General features: G+C 30.4%; 1 protein-coding gene across 1 annotated transcript in view; it reads left to right on the top strand.

The window, feature by feature from the left end:
* The window catches only part of LOC129989206 (carotenoid-cleaving dioxygenase, mitochondrial-like), a 34,109-nt gene continuing 7,725 nt past the window's right edge, over positions 1-26,384 (top strand). The window contains exons 1-7 of the mRNA XM_056097584.1: positions 1-160; positions 7,650-7,786; positions 10,364-10,488; positions 13,796-13,937; positions 19,949-20,096; positions 23,080-23,291; positions 24,736-24,981. Coding sequence (XP_055953559.1) covers positions 100-160; positions 7,650-7,786; positions 10,364-10,488; positions 13,796-13,937; positions 19,949-20,096; positions 23,080-23,291; positions 24,736-24,981 — 1,071 coding nt within the window. The 5' untranslated portion in view covers positions 1-99. The remainder of the gene's footprint in view (positions 161-7,649; positions 7,787-10,363; positions 10,489-13,795; positions 13,938-19,948; positions 20,097-23,079; positions 23,292-24,735; positions 24,982-26,384) is intronic.

Genomic DNA, 26,384 nt, shown 5'->3' with positions numbered 1-26,384 from the left:
TCTCTCTCTATCTTTCTCTCTCTGTTTCTGACTAGCGGAAGCAAAATTAGTTGTGAATTCGCCTCGAGTGAAGGGATTGTGGCAGCTGTTCTATGAAAAATGGAAAAATTGTTTCAAACAGTTGAACAATGTCCTGAACTACAAACTACAGAAATAACAGGTAATTTTATTCCTTTATTTGAAAAAAAAAAAGGATTCTAATAAAAACTTGTGGAATATTTTACCAAACAAAATCTTCTAAATTTTATTAAATAAGCACATAATGTCATTTTGCTCTTTCCAAAGAATGAGAATTGTAATAAAATATTTTTTTTCGTATTATCAGATCAGTTGTGAAAATAATAAAACTTGATTTTGTGGAATATTTCATATCGGAAATCACCGGTCATTCGAAATTTTTCTCTAGTTTATAGAATAACCCTTTTAACCCTTTAAAGGGCCATTTTTTTATTGGTCATATTATGTTTAAATATTTTTAGGCTTGAAATTAAAATAAGAAAAGGGATTCATTTAACTTATTAGATCAATTTAATTTGATTAATTCATTAATTTGGTTAATTAATAATTAAGTAACAAACCAAGACACATCATTTTGTGTAAGATAAGAACTGAAGCATGTAAGTTTCTGTCTTTCTAAAAAAAATTGTCAGAACTTATGTCAGCCTACATAATTTTATACAAAGATTGATAAATTTGGGGGGAAGCATACTTCCCACGGCCCTAGAAAGGGTTAATGTATTGTTTAAAATATTTTTCTATAAATCGAATTCGTTTGAACGAATTTGAATACAAAGATTTATCTTTATTTCTTATTTATTTTCTTTCGATAACTATACATATTTTTTTGGATGCAAATAATTTTGTGATGCTTTTTTAAGTTGGGGACTTAATTGCTGTATAATGTGTGCAGAAAAAAAAAGAATCTAAAAGTTAATCTTTTTAAAAAACTTTGAATACATTAGATATGAAATGAAATTTTGTTGAAACTTTTATTCTTTCTTTTGGGTGAATCTAATTTTATTTTGGCTTTAATAGCTTCAAATTAGACAAATTTCAATATATTTCCAAGTATTTAATAATATTTACAGCAGATCAGAAATGCATTTTCGATGATTTTGGTTAGAAGAAAATTATGTTTTAAAATAATTTTTAAATACCTCTCTCGTTTTTTTATATTATGCTGCTAATTTAATATTTACATTTAAAAAAGTAAGAAAAATTAACGCAAAAGAATAAAAGAGAATATATATTTGCTGCTTAAGTCATTCAACAAAAACATTTAATAAATATATAAAAATCATTATTTTTAAAATATATATAAATAAAATGCATTCATTTGATTTGAAACATTTATCAAAAGGGTGATCCTTAGACTAAATCCAATCACTATATAAATTAAATGCATGGCATCCAAATTTTCTTAAAAAAGAGCACTAATTACGATTTTTATATACTTTTATTTATCGCGTTTACTTTCTTATGTACAAATTACTGTGAAAGTATTAAAAAAAAATTCGAACTCGGGATTTTGACGAATCCCCAAGTTTTAAATCCCTCTGAGTTCTAAAACGTGAAAAACGAATTTTTGATCGTTCTACGCACAACGTTCCCTAAAACCACATTTTTGAAAGATGTCTGCCTGTCCATCTCTCTGTGACAAAGATAACTCAAATACACTGTGATCTAGCTGGATGAAATTTTGATTTTTATTCCAAATGTGTAGATTTCTATCACATTTTGAGCAGAATATATTCAGAGGAAAGTCTGTCTGTTCGCACACTTATCAAAATTTAGAGCCAGATCCAACAAGGGGATGAACGTCTGTCCGTCCATACTTTCAGAAGCATGTAAACGCGATGTCTCAAAAACGTAATGACTTAAATGTATCAAATTTGGTAGGTGATTTTGTGATTACAATTTTAGTTCTGTTTTAAATTTTGATTTCAATTGGGTAAAAAAAGAGTCCAAAACATAAATTCACCTTTATGAAAGAGTGTGCGAAAGTTTCGGAATGGACACTCCCGCTGGCTATTTAGAAGTGACGATATTTCTTCATTTTACTGTGTAATTGGGGCCTAATAACTATCTACAGAATAAAATCGAATTTTGATAAAAACTCCCATTAAAACATTTGTAATTAATTATACGAGAATTTTCATCGGAAGGTGCTGCTCTTTTCGATGTTTTGAGTGTTAAAAAAGTTCTTTTAATAAATTCTCTAAATAATAATAATAAAATAATAATAATAATAATAATTTTAATAAATTCTAAATTTAATAATAAATTCTCTTTTAATTAGAGTGTGTTCTCTTTTAATAAAATGATCAATTTAATTTATATTTCCACACAGTTTTTACGTGTTTGCGATTTATTTTTATTAATTTTGCGAAAATTTATTTGTCATTATTTATTATGATTCTAGATTGCCCGACATTCATATTTGCACTCAATATTGTTGAAGCGGTTCGGTTTTTATAAATATATCTAATAACTAGTGATTATACAGAAATATAACAAATTACTCTTGATAAAGTATTAATATTATCGAAAGTTTTATCATTATGATATATTTTGTATTCTTTTTTACAAAATTATTTAATTGACAACTAGGGACACGTAGTTTTTAAAATCAACTTTGCTCTCCACCCCCTACCTATTAGCCCAATGCAGTTACCTATTCTGTCAGGTTGAAAATAAGCCACTGTTTCTTATGTTAAAATAACCATTTTCGTTTATCTTCAGTCAGCGCCTTTTTCATTTCCTTAATTTTCAAAACTCGATTTTTAAAAATAGACAAGATGGGTGCGCATAGAAAAATTCTTTTAATATCTTTAAAGCTAAAGGAATGGCTAGGAAAGTGGGGGGTAAGTAAATAAAAAAAAAAAAAATGAAAATATATATACTCTAGTTTTTCTTGGATACGATTGGCAACAAACAGACAAATTATTACAATAACCAAAAATGCATATTATATTTCATTGAGAGTTCTTGGTAACATCTGTTTAAAATCAATATAATTTGCGAGTAGTGGAGCGAAAGAAAATCTTTTGCCGAAGAAGTTTTCTTAATGAGATAAATGATGTAATTTAAATCCAATGCAGATTTACGTGCTGGTGTTTCCCAATGTGGGGCACCTCGTAATTGAGGATGAGAAGCTTTCGGCTTTCGGCATGGTGGTTGGTTCTCTCCATTCTGGTGGGAACAGAAAAAAGTGGGAGTCGGCTCCTCCCATGGATGAAGGGATGTACTTCTTAATGGAAGGGTTGTACCGTGGTCGGTGATGGTCCTTAGAACTCAACCCTTCTTTGCATTAGAATAATTTAATATAGAAATAAATAAATTATCTCTATGAAAATAACTAAGTTATATTTTTATCGTCGATTTTTTTTATTTAATCGGAATAAATTTGAGTAAAAATCATTTATTCAGAAAATTAGAAAAAAAAAACTGATCAAATAACTTTACTGACTCTATTACCATCGAAATAAATAAATAAGAAAATATAAAAAGATGGAATTTTAAATTTGAAACTAAAAATAAAAAATGAATATTTTTTTTTAAATTTAAAATTAATAAACTAAAAAATGGTTATTAGAAAAGATAATACTAAAAACTATGCATCATTTCTTTCGATAATGTCTCAGCTATTAAAACGCGTACAAGTAGAAACAGAAAACAACAAGAGAATATAGTTTAAGTATCAAGTCAGCTTTCCTCGTTAGAAACAATTAGCACGTACCTTATTTTCAATATAATGCTAAATTTATTAATTACGAAGATCTAAGTTAAATTTATTTAATAAATATCGACTTAATTATTTTTTTATGTTTGTTTTCCTTTTGGAATTTTTCTTCCTCCTAATAAAATTTTCTTATTTTAAATCTAGAGCTCATCCTTAATTTTAGTATCTTTTAATCAATGATTGTTACATAAGATGTTTATCAAAAATAGAATTGATCCTTTCAGTTTTATTTCGCGTCTTTTGTTTATATTTAAATGAAAAGCGATGTATCTTTGGATTTGATAAGATAACCAATTAGGATAACCAAAGTCTGCTATTTATCTTTCGGATAATAATAACAACAGTATCAGTTCAAATGATCGACTTCAGCATAAAAATTGATTGCTAAAACAAAGCGTCAGGTGATAAAAACAGTAACAAAAACTCATTTCAGTCATAATCTGCAGTATTTCTATCTCAAAAATAGAGCAATCTTTTAACGAAGATTACGATCTGAAAATTGAGTTCGAAGAGATTGAAGAATTACGATCTGAGCTACACCATTGATCTAACTTTTTAGAAAAGAAGGAAGTAAAAGAAAAAATACACTGGAAGAAGATGAAACAATGAGAAAGGGACAGAAGGCATAAAATATGGAAAATAAAGCTATATTGATTTTTTAATAATTATAATAATAATTAAAAATTAATCATTATTATTTAGACATGAATGAATATTTTAAATTTATTCTTGCATTAAAAATTAATTATTTTATTTATTAATTCTTTTATTCATTACTAGCAGCCTTTGGCGAGCAGCCGGTTCGTCAGTATTACCGCTCGCTACAATTTTCAATTAAATATTTTAAGTAACTGGTCTCTTAATAGATTCTCAAACAAAACATTTTTAATCTTCAAATTTTGATAGTCATACCAAACTTATACTGTTGTTTAGATCGTTTCGTTCAATTTACTATATATATATTCCTAATGTGTTGTCATTTACGATAAAACTTCAACTTTAATTTAAAGTGAAAATGCTAAAATTGCAATTAGTATAAAGTTATTTTTTAATGAAACCAAGCTTTTTCTTTTATTTATCATTTTTATTGTTATTTATTTATTATTATTATTATTGAATATGAGTATTGCAAACAGAATCGATCGGTATTTAAGTCTTATGTGAACTGCAAAATATTTTTCATGATTTATGTAATATCTCAAACAATAATTCAACAAAAATTTCTCAGATTCAGAATAAAATTCAGTTTTTAGTTTTGCTTTCAAAAGGATTGAAAAGAAATCAATAAAAATATTTTGTTCCGGCCTATAAATATATTTCAAAAATTATGAAGTCTAAATTTAATGCATTAAGGTATCAGATTCTGAGAAATATTCTGGACACACCAAATTTTAAATAAATGAATGAATGTTTCTATTTTCCACGATCAACTAAGACTTATTTATGAAGTTTTGAATGTTAAAAATTTAGAAAAACTCAACATTTTCATAATCTTAGGCCAATTAATCTTGAGAAACCTGCGCGCTGATTGGCGTATTTTCTTTGAAACGATCGATGGAAAATCTAAAATTATCCTTTTTTTATTGAATAGTGATATTCAAATTTTTATAAATCAGTCAGTTTAAGTGACTGATTTAGTTGATTGGAAATTAACTCTTTTTATTTAAAATATTAGTGTTTCAAGAACATTTTGTTATTCGTGATTTCCACAGCAGAAGCTTTATGTAAAATCAAAAATTCGTTATTTATTAGAGCATTTATTGAATCAAGTTACATAAAATATAACCATTTTCCATTTAGACCCTTTTAGCAGATCTGTGCCTTACTAAAGGTACACAAATTAGCAGTATGGCCCTGATTTGAATGGATATCCTGTTCATATTAAACAAATCTTGCCTTAAAATAAAACTGATTTATTGGATTAATAATATAGAGAGTGTAAAAGATCATAAAATAATTTTTCTTGAATTTTTTTTTTAAATTAATATTTCATATTTGTTTTATTTCCTACAGACACATGCCGAAAATTATATTTTTGCAGATTTCATTTCCATAAAGATTTAATTTATTTTTAGTTGGAGCTTTAATCAATGTGATGGCAACACTTTGAAAAAAGCTAAATTTTTCCCATGAATGCGAAACGTGCTCGTGAAGCTTAAATTTTATTTTTATTTTGTAGGAAAAAAATTGTTGAAAAATATAGTTAAAATATTTATTTAAAAATTCATTAAAAATAGAAATTTAATTTTAAGGTATCATTTAACATTAGTATCATTTAAAAGATAAATTTTTGATCTTTAACTTCATGTAAAAATCTTTTTTGTGCGGTAATATTTTCGGAAGTTATAGCAGAAACACGCCAAAATTTCGCTTATTTTTTAAATAAATAAAATTCTAATTAAAAATTCGAAAAAATAACCCCCAGGTGCACATTCCCGGCCTCCAAGGTATACACGTGCCAAATTTGGTAGCTGTAGGTTGAATGATTTGGCCTGTAGAGCGCCAACACACACACACACACACACATTGAGCTTTATTATAAGTATAGATTTCGTTATTTTTATCCCCCCTCTCCATACACACCATATTTATCCCCAAGCCTGACAATTTTTGATGCAAATAAAAACAATTGCAGTATCAAATGATATATTAGCTTTATACGAAGATCACAAACATTCTGAAAAAGTTATTGAAATTGTGAATGATCAATTAAAATGATGTATTTTTTGTGTAATACGTGTTGATCGGGCGATCGTGAAACGATTTTTTTGTATGCTGATTCTGAATTAGTTAGGATTTATTTAAACCAATTGAATAATAAAAGAATATATAGTATTTTTTATTGCATAATATTATAAAAGTAATTGCAGTAATATGAAATGATGTGTTGGCTTTATATGAAAACATAAATATTCTTAAATAGTTAATGAAATTGTGAAATAATCAATTAAATGTGTTTTTTTAATTGTTTGTACTATTTAGAAGTCAGATCGCCCAAATTCTCTGAAGAGACGAGAGAATTGGTGCTTATGACTGCAATACCAATTTAAGCCATATATTTTTGAATCTGTTAAATATTTTGATATTTTACGATGGTATAAAGGAGGAGAAGTATAGCTAGCTGAAACATTTAACTGAAAATCAATTTGTGTTAAAATTGATACCTACATTGATCTTAATAAACTGATACGCCACATTATATATTTTGTTGAATAAATTAATAGGAAAACATACTTTGTAAAATAATGACGTTAATAAGTTTTTAACTCTTGGGATCTCTGATTTGCCCAGATATAAATAAGTCAACTCTGTCTATTCCTTTCTCTCTTTTGGATAATGTACTTAGTAGTTATCTGGATAATATCGATTTTGTATATTCTCGAATACATTGTTGTGGAAAAATCCATCCGAGGTGTGTATGGTGAAAAGTCCAAAAAGCTCGATAAAGGATAACGATGCTCAAGAAAGTACAAAAAATAAAGCAGCAAAACACAGCCGAAAAGTAGACAAAAACAATAAGAAGAAATTTCACAAATAAATAGCACACTCTTAAGCAGTAAATTGTAGATAAACAACCGCAACAGCATAAATTGCTAAGAGAAATTTCGCCGGAGATCAATATTCCAAAAAAGAGTATTCATTCAACTATTCTTCTCGCGTATGCGCCTTCTTTTTTATAATTCCGGTGACAGAATATCAAATGTTCGAGACGAAACTACGAATCTCAGCTCTTAATAGAGTTATGCCAAGATTCGAGATTTTTTGTTGCCAAGATCAAATGTCATTGATCTGGCATTTATCCAGCATCCGTTTAATATATCTATAATACTGCCTTCATCGCTATCAGACTAATTGAATTAATATAACTGACTCGTAATAATATCATAATTTTTCTCTTTTTTTATAGGAATCCTACCTGATTGGTTGAAAGGAGAATTGTTCCTGATAGGACCCGGAAAATGGGATTTTGATGAAGATTTCACCGTGAATCACTGGCTCGATGGATCGGCTTTCATGTATAAGTTTAACATTAGCAAGAACCACGTAAGTGAAGTAACTATTTATGTACGAATGTCTGGTTCACTATTGCAAAAAGCATGCAATTGTGTTAGTGACGTCTTTCGCGAACAAGAAATGGCCAAAAGCAATCCAGAGAAAATTATACATAAATCTAGCCTTACTTATCATATTAGAAAATTATGCCTGTATTTCAAGTTTGGATTGTACAGAAATGAAACGACAATTAAAAGCATAACTTCGAAAGGAAATAATATTTTTCACAATATTCGAATATTTTAAGTGTCTCTACATTGCCAACCGACTTAGTTTATATACTAATTATATTTATAATGCAAACTAAATTTATGCACGATTTGTATGGTTTCCCAAAAATAATCATCTTTATTCACATGCTGTATCTACAGTTGATCTTTGCTATGTTTGATATTTCTAATTTGAAATTTTGGTGCGGTTTTTTTAATCTGTTTCATTATAATGTCATCGATAATATGGTTGATTGATTGCTGTAGCTTACCGAACTTTACATACATTGTTGAATCAACAAAAACACGCAGAGTCCTGTTTGCAGAAAAAAATGTTCTACAAGTTTTCCGAAGAATTCGATATATTTTTGTTATGTTGCTTGATATTTTTTAGATAAAATGTCTTCACCTTTTAGATTTCTAATGTGTGTTTTAAATACTCTAGGATTGAAAATGCAGTCAACTTAAAAAAATTAATGCTTTCTTACTGTTTCCATCATTTCTTATTCGATTTTTATAGTGCTATGTTTTTAAGGCTGATTCTCTTTTATTTTCAAATTTATAATGCATTTTTAATGTTTTTGGATTAAATATATTTAGCTTTTAAATCTCTTATACATTTTTAATGTTTCTAGAGTTCAGACTTTTCAACTTAGTGTGTTTTTTAATGTTTTTAAAATTGACTTTTTCATTTATTAAACACCTAACATTTTTTATAAGTTCTTGTTGTTGACTACTTATAGCTTTTATTTTCTGTATGTTGATAGATAGTTATTGTCTTGTGTGTGTTCATTTGGCAATCCATTTTAATTGGAGGTTTTTTCCCCACTTTTTTTTTTCGAGGGCATTTTTTTTTTTATTGAATAAATAGTAAACTCATTTATGAAGAATTCAAGGTATTGGAACAATCTAGGCAAACATGTTGCCGCAAAACATCGGTAAGCATGATTCCGATTAATTCCGTAAATCTACATCCTCTACGCTTCCTTACCATAAAGCTTTCTAGATGATTTTGTGCTTAATAAGTTTGCTTAGTGGAAAGCTAGAGTAGAAAATGATTAAACGTAATTCGTCAGAAAGTGACTGTATGTATATTACCACTAGATAAATACAGTAAAACCCCCAATTAATTGAATTAAAGAGGAGAAGCCACTTAGGATAATGAGTTTTTCTATTAAACCACAAGCTCCAAAATTATTTTATATCTAATCATAATATGTAGTTCTCAGTTGCTTTGAATACAAAACTAATTCAAAATTTTAGTTATATGCTACATTTATGTTTTTTAAATTAACATTTAAGTACAATAAGGTAAGTATTGATATCTACTTACTAATAATTTATAGCATAAGAATTAATCATTAAAAATGTCTTTAATATTTTTGTTTTTGTGTTGTGTCTTTGAAAAGTTTACAAGCATCATCTTTAATTTTTTTTTGTTAAAAAGATGTCAGCAAGTATTGGATCACTGAATTATTCAAAAAAATCTTCTAATAACCTAAAATAGAGATTATTTCTCTGCAGTACAGTATACGTATTTTTTTAATTTGCGATTTCAAAAGTTTTTTTTTGGATGATTACGGTTAACTCGAGTTTGGTTAAACAGGGTTTTGTTGTACGCAAAGCGATGATGCGTGTTACTTTTTCAAAGTCAATCAATCAATAAAGATTTCTCTATTCTATGTATACAATTTAATATCTCAGCTAATAAACAAACGAATTAATTCCGCCATCCACTTTTAGATTTTACCACTAGCACTTGTTTTCCGAATTCTTGCTACCCGGATTTCACTCCTTCATTTCTTTCTCATTTTCAAATTTCATTGTTTGAACGTTGCTTTTTTCAGGGCTAGACTTGCAAGATACGGTGCGTCAATGATCGGCAGAATAGCAAAACAACAACAATCGGAATCCCCCGACAAAAGATTATACAATCTTGCGAACCACTGGATTACATTTATTGCAAAAGCAAAAGAAACGATACCCTTATTGTACCGAGAACTTTGTTTACCTGCTGTTCAAAATACTCAAAAATAAAGCCATTTTTTTCAATGACAAAATGAATTAGCTATTAAATTATTTAATTTTTTTAAAAAAATTAGAAATTAATTTTTTTAAAATAATTAAAATAAATAATAAATATTCATTAAATATTATTAGAAATAATTTTAATAAATTTGAAAATTAATTAAATTTATAAAAATAAAGCCTATTGTTTTTATGTATCTTCATAGCATCTCGGACGAGCCGAGCACTGAACTAATTTTAAAAAATCCTCGAAAATCTTTGAAAAAATCCTCGTTATATATTGAATAAATATTGAAAGTTTCTGAAATATGAATTTTTTTATATGTTTTAGGTGGACGTGATGTCGAGGTTCTTGGACACCGTCGCATATAATAAAGTTTGTCAAGTGAAGAGGCCAGTATTTGTGGAGTTCGGAACAAAAGCGTATCCGGATCAGGAGAAAAATGTTTTCTCAAGGTATGGTCATAACACATTTTTGAAAATCTCACTCCGATATTGCGCTGGTTAGTTTATATGAACAGTGTTGATGTCTATGGCGCCTGAACTTTCACCAAATAATTCTAAAGGTAATCACATCATTCTAAATCTATCATGCGGTTCAGTGGTTTTAATTATCTATGATCTAACATCTAAAATCTATTTTTTAACACTCAAGAATAAAAAATATTATATAACACAGAATGGCATTTATTGACGAACATGAGAACCTACAGGAACACAATTATATTCACCGTTACACCTCTAATTAGACATTACAAATATGAACAGCTAAGCATAAGAAAAAACCTATGAAAGTTCTAAAAAACTGCGCATGCGTCGGTTTCAATCACAACCACAGCTGGAAAGGAAAAAAGGTGTCTCTAAGACGGAGCAAACAGCATGGAGAGTTTTATTGACTATAAATGCTTTACGTCTCCTAAACAGAAGGTTTCGGATAGATAATATTTATTTAAACCGCTTTCTATGCACTGCAACTTTCTTTAATTATGTGAGACCGTCAAAGTATCACAAAGTGAATGAGTATTTTTGGTAGATTTTTCTCTTACTTTATGATTCTGGATTTATTTCCTCTAGTTTAAAAAATCACATTATTATGATTCACTTATAAATTTTTTTTTCTATAATTTCAATTATACAATTGTAGTTTGTTGAAAACCAAAATTTTGGCTTTTAAAACTAATCGAAAAAAAAAAATTTGTAGATAATACCGCAAAAATTTGGAAAATAAAATAGTTCTGGATTTAAAATCAGCAATAATAAGTTTTATTAGATATATTTCGTATTTAAAATATAAATTTATAATATAATTTTTGTAATATATAAATGTATAAAATATAAATTTACTGTCATAAATTTCTATTTATGACAGTAAAATCACACAGTAATCGATCTATCACAAGAAAAATGTAAAAAAAATAGCAGTCATTTTCGGAAAAATAAAAATAAGATTGAATATGAATGGGAAAAATAATCTAGAATCATATATTTACAGAGCATATTGCTTATTAATATCTGCAAGTCTTAGACCGCCTGCTTTGCCGGGATATAGTTTTTCTTAATACCAAATAATTATCTTGCTATTAACTTATTGTTCATGATTCCAAGTGTGAGTAAAATATCAACTTATGATAGATATTGTATCCATGAATATGTTTTTTATTTGCGTTTAAACTTTTTTAATGGAATCGAGTCTCCTGACATCACATTGTTGATAAAATGTATGTAATTATCTTAGTAATCTATTCTTTAGTTTCCTGTTTTCTCTCATAGAGTTATGACTTCATTTTATTATTATATTAACTTTCTTATTTTATTAGATACTATATTACTATATTATTATTATATTATTGCTTAGTATCTCTAGCTTTAAATAATGGGTGAAAATCGCATGCTTAAATCTATACTTATATAAAGCTCAATGTGTGTGTGTGTTGGCGCTCTACAGGCCAGACCGTTTGACCTACAGCTATCAAATTTGGTACATGTATACCTTGGAGGTCGGGAATGTGCACTTGCGGTCCCGTTTTTTGAATTTTTAATTAGAATTTTAACTATTAACTAAAAACTAACTTTACCACCAAAAAATCCTTTAATTTTCCCTCCGCCAAATGAGCAAGGCTTCAGTTTTTTCCCCCACTCTAATTAGGCTAGGGTAAACATTTTTCGGCCGATTATTTCATACGATTATGTTTATTTTCTTAATGTTTGATGCATTTAAAATTAAACATTGTTAATGAATCGATCTTTCAGATTCATTCTGAAGTACTTTTGAATTAAAATAAAACAGAATAAAGGAAATTAAAAATTTCTGATCTGCATAGCGTTACCCAACTGGCGTAGAAAAATTCCCGCATTTGCGTTACCATAACTGGCGTTGAAAATTCACGCATGTGCATTGTGTTCTGATTGTTGTGACTGATTGAAGACTTGATTTAAATTTTTTTAGGTTATTTGCATGCTTTTGTAATTAAATTATATTTATGTTTTATATTTTTTTGTATATGCTTATAGTTTTAAGTACATCGTTTTTTAAGTAGTTTTTTTTTAAACCTGTTTTCAACAGATTATTTTAAACGATTCGTTTTATTTTCTTAGTGTTTGATGCATTTAAAAAGAAACATTTTTAATTAATCGATCTGCTTATGATTGAAATATAACATAAATTAAGAAAGATATTCTTTAGTGCCCATAAAATTTAAACGCTCAGTGACTGTTTTCAGTAATCATATTACAAAAAAATACTTTGTTTCAGTAAAAAATATTATTATATTAATTGCAGATTAATCCTTTCCACTTTAATTAAAAATAAAAATTCTATGGGAGCTAACAGAAAATGAGAGAGATACATATTACGTTATGACTGAAAGCCTTTATAACATTATGAGTGAATTATATGACTATCAAAATTTGGGGTTTTAAAATATTTCGATGAAGAAGCTATTAAAGTAGGAATTGCATAAAATATTTAATTATTAAAATTTTAACGAACATTAAGATTGGCGACCGGCTGGTCGCCAAAGGCGGCTAGTATTTAATAAAGAAATAACGATTGTTTGAATTTCACTGCAACGGTGAAATATATTGATGAAAATTGTGCAAAATGTAAAAAGAATTTGCAAATCTCAGAAAAAATTGTACGTCAATTAAATTAATGTAATTAAAAGGATAATTTTTTGACTTTAAAAAAATGTAAAAGTAAATTTAATTCAATGAAATCTTCAGAGGTTTTCTTAGCAAAACGTCAAATTCCAAATAATTTTCAATTAATTTGAAAATTAGAAACACACACACACGTCCGCGCGCCTTTCTTTAAGTAGCAAGTAATAATTAATAAGTATTAGTAAGTATCTTAGTAATAAGGATAGTTTTTTGAAGAAGAATTTTATGGCCTCAGATTAGTGTATTACTACTATTTCTGTACAACAGTTTTCAACATTTACAAATAATTGAATGTTTTGACAGAATAATCATAATTTTGTATTCGAGTTCGTGCAACTGACTGGGTATTTACAAGTTTCTATTATACCAAAAAACATATTTAAAATTCTGAGCATTTATGAATTTGCGTTGCATTAAAAATATGTTTACATAACGGAATATTCACAATGATGCGGTACATTACAAACATATTCGCATTACAAAAAAAATCTGATTTGGAGTACATTATAGATACGTTTACATAATAGTGCATTCACAACTTTGTATTACATCACAAATATACTTACATTACAGAGCACTCATAGACGTATATTTTTGTACATAGGTATCTTTCTCATTTGGTGCCTTTGGAACTGTCCGATAACGTCATGGCCAATGTGTTCATAATCGACGACGAACTCTACGCCTCCTCGGAAACATGCCACGTTTGGAAAATAAACCCAACAAATCTTAAATGCGAGAAAAGGGTGAGTGGTTTTCAATCATGCATCAGAAATATTTTTGAAATGCGATTCAAAAATTATTCGATCTTGTTGACTGTTACAAATGAGTTGTTTTATGAAACCAGCGGGTATGGTCAGCTCCAAACTTACCCGCGTACTTTAGAAAAAGAATATTCTTTTATATTCTCATGCTGTTTTTAAGACGCTATTTTCCCAATCGAGTGAAACCAAAGTGGGTCACTGAATTACATTTAGAGTCACAAAATTCATATATAAAATTTGGTATATTTTAAGTTATTGCGTTTTTGACTTATCGCCCTTACATGCATCTAACAATAGAAATCAACAGACTCTCAACGGCCACGGTAGCCGTTGGTAAGGTCTCGGCTAAGGAACTGGAGGGTTTCAGGTTCGAGACCCGATTCCACCGAAGAGCTGCCGTGCAAGCGTCTCTGGTGCACGTTAAATCCGCCGGGGCTAAACATATTCCCTGCTGATGTGATGTGGAAGTTTGGAGAGGGTGGTACCAGCTCAGGTGCCGTCCTCGTCATCTGACGGTGGTTCAAAATTACGAGTCCCGTCCCAAAACAGCATTAGTGTTGTTTTAAAATGAGACGTTAATATAAGTCAACAGACGTTCAACACTTTGTTGTATTTGGCTCAAAATTTGGCAAGGGTTTTCAATATGGATGTTAGATTTGTACAACGAATTTTATTCACTGGTTCTCTTCGTTTTGTAGTTATGTTAAATTATATTCTAACAGCTCAGACAGACAGATTTCCTCCAAATAAAAATTATTAAAAATTTGATAAAAATCTGCAAATTTAGTGTAAAGATTATATATCAAATTTCCTCTAACACGAAGTATTTTGGTGTTATTGCGTTCATGGACAGACAGACAGTATGTCAAAAATGTATTTTTCGAACTCATGATGGTCTAAAACGTTCAGATTCGTCAAAATCTCGATTTCGAATTTTTTGATGACTGAATACTTTCTCCATACTTCTTATGCTAGAAATTAAAATAGCGCAAACGGTGATAGATCACATAGATTTAAGAGATCTGTTTCAGAATAATTCTAGCATTGCTTCCAAATGGTGTGTTAATATAACTGAATAAACAAAGAAGCATGTGGGAGTAATAAAAATGGACATTTCTCCCAATAACTTTCCTTCTTGAGTTCCCATTGCACTAGAAAAGGACCCTTTTAGAATCATGTTGAAAATATACACCTGCATGTGTTAAGTGTTACTGAAAGTGCCAACTAACGCAACACATTCTCGTATGACTCATTCATATAAAATGTGATTTCCTAAGCGTGTTAAAAGAATGTGCGACTAAAATAGCAATAAAGAACAATAAAGAGTTCCCGAATTATATTTCAGGTGAATTTCACCATTCTATAATATATTAAAAAAAAAAAAAAACATTTTCATGACTTTTTTTGTTTGTTTGTTTGTTTCTTACGGCACTTGCCACCGACAAGCCCGCTGTTACGAAGACAGCGATTTAAGCCTGAGGGGAACGTCTCTTATTTTTTATAGCAGCGCCAACTAGGGCCAAGAGTACGACTTTGCTACTCACGCATCACTCATTCGCTTGCACAACCCCTTTTTACAGGAGGGCACATTCACACATCGAACAACAGAAGAACAACCATGCCCAAACCGGGACGCCCAGATCACGGGGAAGACGCGCTACCCCTATGCCAGGACGCCGGCATGACTTTTTTAATTTTTCATGTACGAAAGTATACAAAGAGAAAGTATTGTAATAGTCTAAAGATTTAAACTCGAGTTTTTGACAAATATCCACATTTCAGAGTTCGAAAAACAGATTTTTAGAATTATGTGTATCTATCTGTTTGAAAATTGGGTAACTCAAAAATGCTTTGAGCTCGATAGATGAAGTCTGGAATTTAGAATTTTGAAAGCAATTCATTCTGACGAAGTCTGTTTGTCTTGTTTTGTGAGTATAAGCGAACACGATAGTTACAAAATTAAAAGAGTTGGGTGAATAAAATTTGGCATACACTATTATCATCCAAGTTTAGATCCATATCAAGACTGAACCGAATCGATGAAGGATAATTAATCTATGAACGTTTGAATGAAGGACATGTAATTAAATTCAATCGTAAATGGTATTTACTTATTTTTCTTTTCATCTCACCCTCTACTCATTTAAGAGTGTGAAGCTTGACACGAGTCACCTAGAAGAAAAATTTCAAAATAATATACATTTATTTTGGAAGAAAGTAAACATAAATAATATACATGAATCCAAATCAGTAAAAAAGAGGAACGTGACTGCAACGTGACATATCTCGGGGGGTGGGCCAAGCGTAAAAGGCTCCACGGTGATCAACGGAACTAAATATCAATACAATTATGCACTTTTTCCCCCAACTTTGCCCTATATGAAGTGCAGAGAAAGTAGTGCAAATATCAAAAAATTCGAACTCGAAATTTTGATTCCACGTTTTAAACTTTCCTGAGTTTAAAAATTGTGCTTTTTTTTGCTGTTATCAAATTTATAGATTTCTTCCAAATTTTGAACAAATTCATTCAGATGAAGTCTATCTGTCCAACTGTTCGAATATAAGTTACCATGATATCACCAAAACAAACAGAGTTAGATGGATAAAATTCAATAGATATTTTTAACATTTATATTGTAATCAAATTTTGAGTTAAATCCAACAAAGAGTTGAACGCCTGTTCGATCTATACTTTCTGAAACATGTAAAAGTGACTCCAAACGCAATGTCTTAAATATATCACATTTTATATGTGATTTTGTGACTGTAATTATAGTTCTGTGTCAAAGTTTGGCTTTAACTGGTTTGTAAAAAATGCACCTAAAAGACAAATTCACCATTATTAGAGAGTATGCGAGAAAGTTTGGGGGAGACAATTCCAACTCGTTAAAGTTAATATGATGTTGAGGTGAAAGAATTATACCATGACTAGGTAGATTTGAAAAAAAAAAGTTGTTTTTGTTTTGAATAATGTGGGCAAAATTTGGCTGAGTTAGGCCCAATTTTTTAGGAGAAGATGTAGAACATGAACATATACATATCACAATAACTTTTATTTATTTTAATATATACAAATAGGAATAACTGACAGTATCAGATAACAGATTTTGCTACGAAATGCATTCTCTGACAGTTGCATATACTATTGTTATTAAATCCAGTGATAAAATACCCAAGTATGTTTCACCCTTAACCTGTTCAGTCAGGCTACTACTACTAGCAGCTGCAGGAAGTTTAAGTAACAAAGCGGAAGTCATCAAGGAAGCAGATAAAATATTTTTTCTTTTCTATTTTGTAAAAGCGTCTCTCTACATATTGTTTATGACAGATGGAAAATGTTGCGACTATCGGGAAGTTTAGGTCTATTTTTGTTCGATATCTCTATATGTTTTCTCTGAGGACATTAAACTTTTGATTCAGGAGTGCAAGAAATGCCCAAGAAACAGCTGACATGGAGTCGATTCATTCGTTTTACAGTCACATGATAATATTATTTGTGTATGCCATTTAATTGCTTGGTATCGTACACTGTGTTGTAAAGTCATATCCTTTTCCTCTTGCAAGTACAGAAATGGATTCAAAAACTACGAATACACTGAGTTCAACGTGTTATTTCACTCGGCTTTTAATTGTACTATGCCCGGTGGCGTAGTGGTAGCGCTTCGCGCTCCCAACGCACAGGTCCGAGATTTGATCCTCGGTCTGGGCAAGTCGACTCAGCCTTTCATCTCTTCAGTGAATCGATAAATTGAGGACCAAGCATGGTTGAGAACCAAACACTGGGGGTTCCACGTTAAGCTGACTAGCTAACGGGACAACGCGTTGCAGCCAGGGCCCTCGGTCAAGAAAGCAGATATGGACACGGTAAGCCTTGGCTCACATGGGCTGTCGGGCCACTGAGTTTAGTTGGTAGTTTATTTGTACTACCGCTGTCGTAGACACATACCTGCTTCCAATTGCATGAAGTTTTCAAATAAGGTCCCAATGATGCATATTTTCAATTGAAGCAATGGAAGCATTTTTCTGAAATTAAAAAAAATCAATGGCATAAAATTACAAAGTTAGACTTTTTAAACTATCCCATTTTTTTCCTTTTAGTTTCTAGAAGATATGTTAGTCCATGCAGACTATTATACTGTTAAAAAACATCTCGAATGTAATTATCACAGACTAACTACGGAAGTTGTAGTAGAAAGTATTATGTATGCTGGCTGAGTGTTAAAAAACAAAAAACAAAAAAAATATATAATTTGTAGCGCATTTTAAATTTAAATATATAGTAATATTAAAAATAAACAGTGATCCATCAAAAGAAAAAAAAATGGCATGCTAAATGCGAAATAATAATAATAATTAAAAAAACTGGATAAAACTATTAGCAATAACTTTTTTTTATTTCGAAATCAGATTAGTTTCAATTTTGGTGGCAGAATATATTTAATGATGAATTAAGAAAATAATAATTACATCAATATTTGATATTTATTCATGCTTAAGTTTATTCACGCGCAATAAATCAGTTCCATTTAAACTTAAAAAATACCTGTTTCAGCTGCTGGATGCTAAAATTGAAGTTGAGAGGACAACTGAGCTGAAACTGAAGTTGAGTAACACCGACCAAAAAAGGCGGGGATATTTTTAATAGTGTTTTAGTAGTTTTTCCATATAGTGTTTCAGACAGCAGAGAATAATTAGTTGCAGTTTTTTTAGCAATTAAATATTGTAACACGACTTTCCCTTAACGTTGTTTATTTGGCATAAAATTCTACATGTTTTCCAAGTTAAAAAAATGTATTTTGTAAATTTTAACCAGAGACTAAAAAGATCACTAGATACCATAAAGGTTTTTGTCAAAATACAAATTTTCAGATTTATTTCAGGAAAGCAGTACTGCTAACAGAAAACGTATTAGAAGTAGGTGGAGTCGCATTTAAACACACCCAATAACATTGAAATTCTCATAAACTGAGTCAGCCCACATTTTAAAATGAAATAACTCTGTCAATTTTTGTTTTACAGGTTTCGAACTTTTCTGCTAATCGTTAGGACAGGGGTAAACTTTTGCTAAATATGATTAAAAGAAATGGGAAGGAAAGGGGGTGGTGTGGGTGGGATTGTATTAAAAGTTAAATTTCGTAATTTTTATAAAAAATATGTTTGTTTTTTTAACTTTCAGAAATGTTATTTTGTGGATGTTTGTCTCATTTGCAAGGTTTTTGTTACTGAAAAAATATCTGCAAAAGACAAATGTTAAATTAAAGAAGGGTAAAGATAAAGCGTTGCACTTAGTATAAACATACGTGTTTCAGGTAGATAACACATTTTAGTTAGTATAAGCGTGTGTACATGATGTATATCATATGAACATGTGCAAATTGCATTTATTATTATAAATAGATGTGAACATTGAGTCAAAAGCTAGTTTTAACAATGCAATCTAGCAAACTATTTTAATTTTGTTGCTATGCACAATTAAAATAGCCTCTCCTCAAACAAACAACAAAAAAAAAAGCTACGTCTATGGAAAGCTTGAATTGTTAAAAAAATTATCTAAAGAATTCGTTCCAGTTGACAATTTCTTGCAAAATTTCAAAAGTAGCATATGAAAAAGTGCAGACATCTTGTTATGACACCATATAGAATAAACTCTTCGGGTTTTCTTCCTCTCCTTCTAATACTTTGTTATTAATTAAACTAATAGGATCAAATGATTAACCAAAATTTCTTTAATAAAAAAATATTGAACATTTTCGAAGATTGTGCTATACAAAAAAAAAAAAAAAAAAAAATGTGAATCTTGTTTAAAAAGAAAATTTATCAATGTAAGCATGTGAATGTAAACTTACAAAACGAATAAAAACTCAAAGGAAAGAAAGTGCTCTTAATAAAAAATATGTATACCTGTATTTTCTATTGAATTTTATCTGCTTGGATATATCAACCAAGGAAATGATTTTTTCTAATAATATCTAATTATATTTTGCGTGAATTAGATAGACTTGAGAGATTTGGTGTCCGTCAATCTGGCCAGCTCTCATCCACACATCTGTCCGGACGGATCTGTTTATAATCTCTGCGCCAGTTTCATGACGGGACTGCGATACCACGTCATGAAATTAAACCCTCGAAAACTACCTGCAGGTGAGTATGTGAAACTCTTTTGTTCCTGCTCGAATGTTATTATTAACATGTTTTGAATTTAAAAAAATATGTCTACAAAAGTAAACAATTACAAATAATGCAAAAAAAAAAAAAGTTAAACAAAAAATTTTTTTAAGTATGTCCAAATGAGTACTATTAACAACGATTTGAAAGCTGTTTTTTTTTTCTAGTAAATTTATGAGCTATTTCAAACGGTCTGAAAACTTTACCTGACTGTTATTTTCGCATTGATTTTTTTTTTTTTTTTTGCATTTGATTGATTTTTAATATATTTTTTTTTTCATGGAAAGCGCTTCAAAATTTAGTTTCTAATTGTTAGGAGTGGTAGAAAACACCGAAACAAGGCAAATGTAGAATAGAATTGTCCGACCTAAAGTGAGCCACAAAATAATCTTAACATCCCAACATACTATTCGTTTCTGGATACCGAGACTAGCACTTTTCGATTATTGTATTTCGATAAGGGGTGATATGCTGAAAGATGAATAATTATTATGTCTCTTAATTCCGTAAATAATTTGAGTTCATTCTATTGCTAAATAAAACATTTTCTTCTTTCACATTTCACCTCACCACCTTTTACTGACTTAATAAGCACCTCCTGACGCATGTGCGAAAGTATAGAGGCTTTCCGAACTCGATACTGAATAGTATCTCCATTTTTATAGCTCACGTGATTCCTATCCGGTTTGGTGTGGATATAGATGAACTTTATAAAAAAAAAAAAAGGGGGGGGGACCGAGATGAGAGATCCGAAATTTTCTTGCTTACTAAAAATTTTTTTTATTGCTTTTCTTCCTTCAGCATGAAATTTTGAACATTGGCTGAAGTCGTCAATGTCACGAATACTCAGATTTTTATTTTCAGAGTCCCATTCATAAGCACTTAGTGTCTTGCCGCATAGCAAACAAAACAAAGTATGCTTATTGAACAACTTTTCTTAACCAGCTAGAACCCAAATTTGATTCATAACTATAATTTTAATAACAAGATCATGCGCCAAATTTCATTTATCTAACTCATTATGTTTTTGAATGATTGCCTTTATATGCACGAGAATAAGCAGACAAACAAATAGTCAACTTTGCGATAAATTTAGCTAAAAATGGTTAAATGCTACAATTAGCTTTAAATGCTACAATTTTGAACCGAATTTTATTTATACAAGTTGCTGCATATTTTCCCCCGAGATATTGCATTTATATGCGACAAAAGTACTTTAACGGATGACTTAAAATTTAATATGGATCCACACTTTAGATGCTAAAATTGTGTTCTAGATTTTATCTATTTAAAGTTTTATAGTTATTTCTTCATTTATATTCGGACAACCAGATAAACAAACTTCCTGTGAAAGAATTTTTTTCAAAATTTGACAGAAATCTATAAATTTGATTTAAAGACTACATTAAAAATTTTAAGTTTAAAGCCCTTTTCAGTTATTGTGTCCACAAAAGACAGACATAATCCAAAAGAGCGTTTACTGTACCCAGTTGTAAAACATAGACTTCCGAAAAATTTCGAATTTGAATTTTTTTGGGCAAAATATAATGCTTTCTCTTCACTTACTTCAAACAGCAGAAAGTAAAAATGTTACATTGACAACAATGGTAAATAAAAAGTTTTGATAATGGTCTTCAGTACAGAGTACTACTGAATGAATGAACATCATAAAAAAGAAAGAAAAATGTTACTTCACTACAATTATAAAAAGAAAATTTTGGCAATGTCTCCAATGCAAGAACCCTAAATAAATGAACATGGTATACGGAACCAAGGCATAACTTAGAAGAATACACGAAAATATAAATATGAAAGCCAGTAAAAGGCGAAAATTTATTTTTGCGGTACTTTTGACTTAGACAACATTTTAGTGCTTAAGGCTCAACACAACTTTTTGAAGTCTTATAAAGCTATAAAAATGGAACTTATACTTATGCTTGTCCCGCATTGGTGGAAGAGGGGATTGGCAGACATTTTTCAAAATATTCGACATTGCACGAAGAATTGCAGTGGCGCAGAGATATTTGCGTTGAGGCATATCCATCTTCTTAACATTTAGAAATGGCGATATATTCTCATCGTGCAATAAGAATTCCAGATGATTGTTGCTATTGGAAACAATACTTCCAAATGATTATATCACGAGCAGCACTCTCTAGTTCATGCGGTTGGTGTTTCTGACCTGTTTTTTTGTGTGATTTCAGATTGTTTTATTTCGTCCAGGCCTCTTGCAGCAATTTTTTGTTAAATTATGAATCACTTTTTCTGATAAATAGCAAGTTGAAAATAGATATAAAACTGTAACATCAGATTATGAGATGTTTTAAGTGAAATCAAACAACTTTCGTTTTAAACGTACGATTTTGTTTTATAGAATGTTAGCTCGTTATACTATCCTATGAATTCTTTATAAACTAAACTCAGCCGGTAGAAGACTCTCCTTGTACATAGTGGCAGGTGCACGTATAAATCTGTCGAGACCACAAAGTCCTCCAAGTCAAGACAATATCACTGGGGTATTGTGATTGCTCAGATGTGATCGTTTTCTGATCAGGTCTAAATTATGATGAGTGAATAAAATGTATGAATGAAGTCCGCCCCGTGAAAAGGGATGTGACGGATGAGCAGCTATGACGTACTCCTGGTCTTAGATTGGGCTACTGAAACAAGAGACATTAAAACCGCTGACTTTGCTGGCTTGTCTATGACAAGTGCAATAAACAACAACAACATATTGTTATTTCATTTTTCTTATTGCCGTCGTAACAGAAATGAAATTTTTGCATAGTTTTAGATCATACCTGCATTATCTAACTTCCCCGAGTTCCCCGAGTTCTGTTTGGATTAAATAAATAACAAATTTCAAAAATATTAAAAAAAATATGCCTATGTGATTTTTGTATATCGAGCATGCTTTGTTCAAAACCAAGAATTTTTCAAGAAAATTTTCTTCTTCTAGGTGAGAAAGGATTTGAGCGTGGAGCCTCCATTATGACCACCATCAGTTCTAGTCAGAAAACTACCTACAGCTATTACCACAGCTTTGCTCTGAGCGAAAATTACATTTTGTTCCTGAAACAACCCCTCCTCGTCAACACGGTCAAGATGGCAGCGTCGGGAATCAAAGGGTACTGCGTCAGAGACTGTCTGGAGTGGACTCCTACAATGAGGGTACTGAGTTTTGTTAATGTTTTAATTCATGGAAAGCATCCAAAAATTTCATTATTTTAAATCAAAAATTCTTTTATAAGTTCTCGTACTGGACGGATAATGTTATCATAACCATGTATTCGTCAGAAAAATTTTACTGTTTCTCCGAACTCGAAAAAATAAAGATTAAAGTGATTATTAATTAATGATAACTGTAAGGAACTTCAGTTAGGAATTATTTATCGTACTTTATGGAATCATTCAATGATTTCAATATTAGATCAATTTCTTAATTATTTTTTTATTGTCTAACTAAATTCATTAATCTAAAATTAAATAAATGGGTAATACGATATCACCTGTAGATCAAAGCAATCTTAGAACATCTAGATGTAACCCGAGGTAGAAATCTGATTAAGTGCAAGTATATCAGAGGTAGGTTGAATTGCTGAATAAATTTCGATAGAAATTGACTCGTATCTGTATTTCAGAAAAACTCTAGTAGTCAGTCCAACCATGGCGATTAATTCATTATTAAAGAAAATATCAGTTCACCATTTTTTTTTTTTTACTGATGATGATAAATTATCTAGTATGGACTGGATAGAAGTCATTGCCTTCTTCCTTAGGGCTCCAACAACAAAGCAAAAACTTGATCAACAAAACAAGTACTAATCTTAAATATTCTTACTTCCCATATACGAAATTTACCGAGGGAAAGTATTGCAATTATTGAAAAATTTAAATTCGAGAATTTGACGCATCTCTGCGCAAAATTTGGCAAGAATTTGGTGCATTTCTTTGAATTTGAGAAATACATTTTTTGGAATTATATCTGTCTGTCTGTTAATGGTAAGCACAATTATTTAAGCCGACGTCCTGGCATAGGGGTAGCGCGTCTTTTCCGTGATCTGGGCGTCACGGGTTCGAGTCCCGGTTTGGGCATGGTTGTTCTTCCATTGTTCTATCTGTGAGATGTGTGAATGTACCCTCCTTTAAAAAGGGGTTGTGCAAGCGAATGAGTGATGCGTGAGTAGCAAAGTCGTACTCTTGGCTCTAGTTGGCGCTACTAGAAAAACAAGCGACGATCCCCCACCGGCTTAAAATCGCTGTATTCATAACAGAGGGCTTGTCCATGGAAAGTGCCATAAGAAACAACAATAATTTAAAGAGACTTTGAAGTAAACGGTTTAAATATAGTATATGGTCAAAACTTATGGACTTCGATCAAAATAAATCCATCCACAGGAACCTTATTTGTTTGTCCGAGTATAAGTAAATTCAATAATACGATAACTTCAAAATGTAGTGCTAGATAGTTTTTAAATTTTAAATGAAATAAAAATCATTTTTGTATCGCAACATTTTTGAAAGTTAAAGCGAGAAAGCGTCAAAATTTCTTTTCATTTTTAATTAATTAAAAATTTTAAGAAAATCTCTTTGAGCATATTTCTTGAAATTTCAGACCAAATTGCATCTCATCGAGAGACGCACAGGGAAAGAAGTCAAGGTCAAATTCGAGGCCGACACTTTATTCTTCTTCCACCACATCAATGCTTACGAAGATGGCACCCACCTTGTTGTCGACATCATGGCCTTTCCCAATTCGGAGGTAATGGACAAATTCTTCCTGAAAGACCTCCGAGCGGGCCGACTGAATGCCTCCTGCAAAGCCATCTTCACAAGATTCGTCATTCCTCTATTGTTTCACGTAAGTTTTGTGGCAAAAGTTTTTGAAAAAGAATTGATAATATTTGTAAATTATTTACCGAATTAGAAGAAATAGGCCAATCCTTAACATGCATTATGTGCGACATACTATTAAATGTCTCACACGTTCATTTATAATTTTTATGAAATATCTGAGAGTAATACGATAAGTGCTACTAATATAATCTCTTTTCTTTGCAGATGAGAGATTCTTATTTCGTAAATTTGCTCTTTCTCATAATACGATTTACCCGCTCTCGAAAATTTGTCATTTTTTTTTTTAGTTTCTCTTATATGTAGTATAGAAAAAGTATAGTAATCGCCAAAAAATTCGAACTCGAGATTTTGACGAATCTTCGCACTTCAGACCTCCTTGCGTTCGAAAAACACATTTTCGGAAAATATTCGCCTGTTTGTATCTGAAAAAAATAACTCAAAAACGCTTTGAACTAGATGGATGAAATTTGGTATATAGTCTTCAGGCTAAATTTGCAGATTTCTATAATATTTTATTAAAATCTGTTCAGAGGAAGTCTGTTTGTCCGATTGTTCGAATATAAGTTAGTTGGATAACTACAAGACGAAGAAAGCTAGAGAGATAAGATTCGGTACACATATTTAACCTTTGTAATATAGACACCTATCAAATTTTGAGCCAAATATAACAAAGGGTTGCTTGTCGGTCGATCTGTGCTTTCAGAAACATGTAAACGCGCTAATTCAAAAACGCAGTTAGTTAAATATATGAAATTTGATATGAGATTTTGGGACTAAAAGTGCAGTTTTGTGTCAAATCATTGTTTCAATCGGTTGTGAAAAACGTGCCTAAATACACAAGATAGATTTTCGGATACTATTAAGACACCCCAGAGCTTAATCGCCAAAAAACTCTCCAATGATGACACGATGGATTCAGTAAAATGCTAAATTCACCCCAAAAGTTAATATTTCATAACTATTGAATGCCAATGACATTGCAAAATCTAGTTTGGCATGACAACTTTATTAGAGAGTTATAGGAGAAACTTTTGGAGAGACCACTCCTGATGGTTTTTCTTCTCGTATATGAAATTTTTTCCTACACATTTGAGAAACTGTCTGTGCTTGCCTTGGTAAATTTATTATTTCTGATAAACTATTTACACGGTTTCGTAAATTCGCCCTTTTTTTTTTCTCTCGTAAATGAAGTCTAGAGAAACTATTATAATCACTAAAAAAAATGAACTCGAGATTTGGACGAATTTCTACATTTTAGATCTTCCTGAGTTTGAAAAACACATTTTTGGCATTATTTCTATCTGTCTGTCTGTGAACATGACAACTTAGTAACGCTTTCTGCTGGAAAATTTTTTAGACCAAATGTGTAGATTTTTGTCAAATTTTGAATTAATTCTATTCACAGGG

Source organism: Argiope bruennichi, chromosome 10, assembly GCF_947563725.1.
Source record: "Argiope bruennichi chromosome 10, qqArgBrue1.1, whole genome shotgun sequence".
Lineage (NCBI taxonomy): Eukaryota > Metazoa > Arthropoda > Arachnida > Araneae > Araneidae > Argiope > Argiope bruennichi.
Note: the sequence above shows the minus strand (reverse complement) of the source record. Positions and strands in the feature narration are given on the sequence as shown.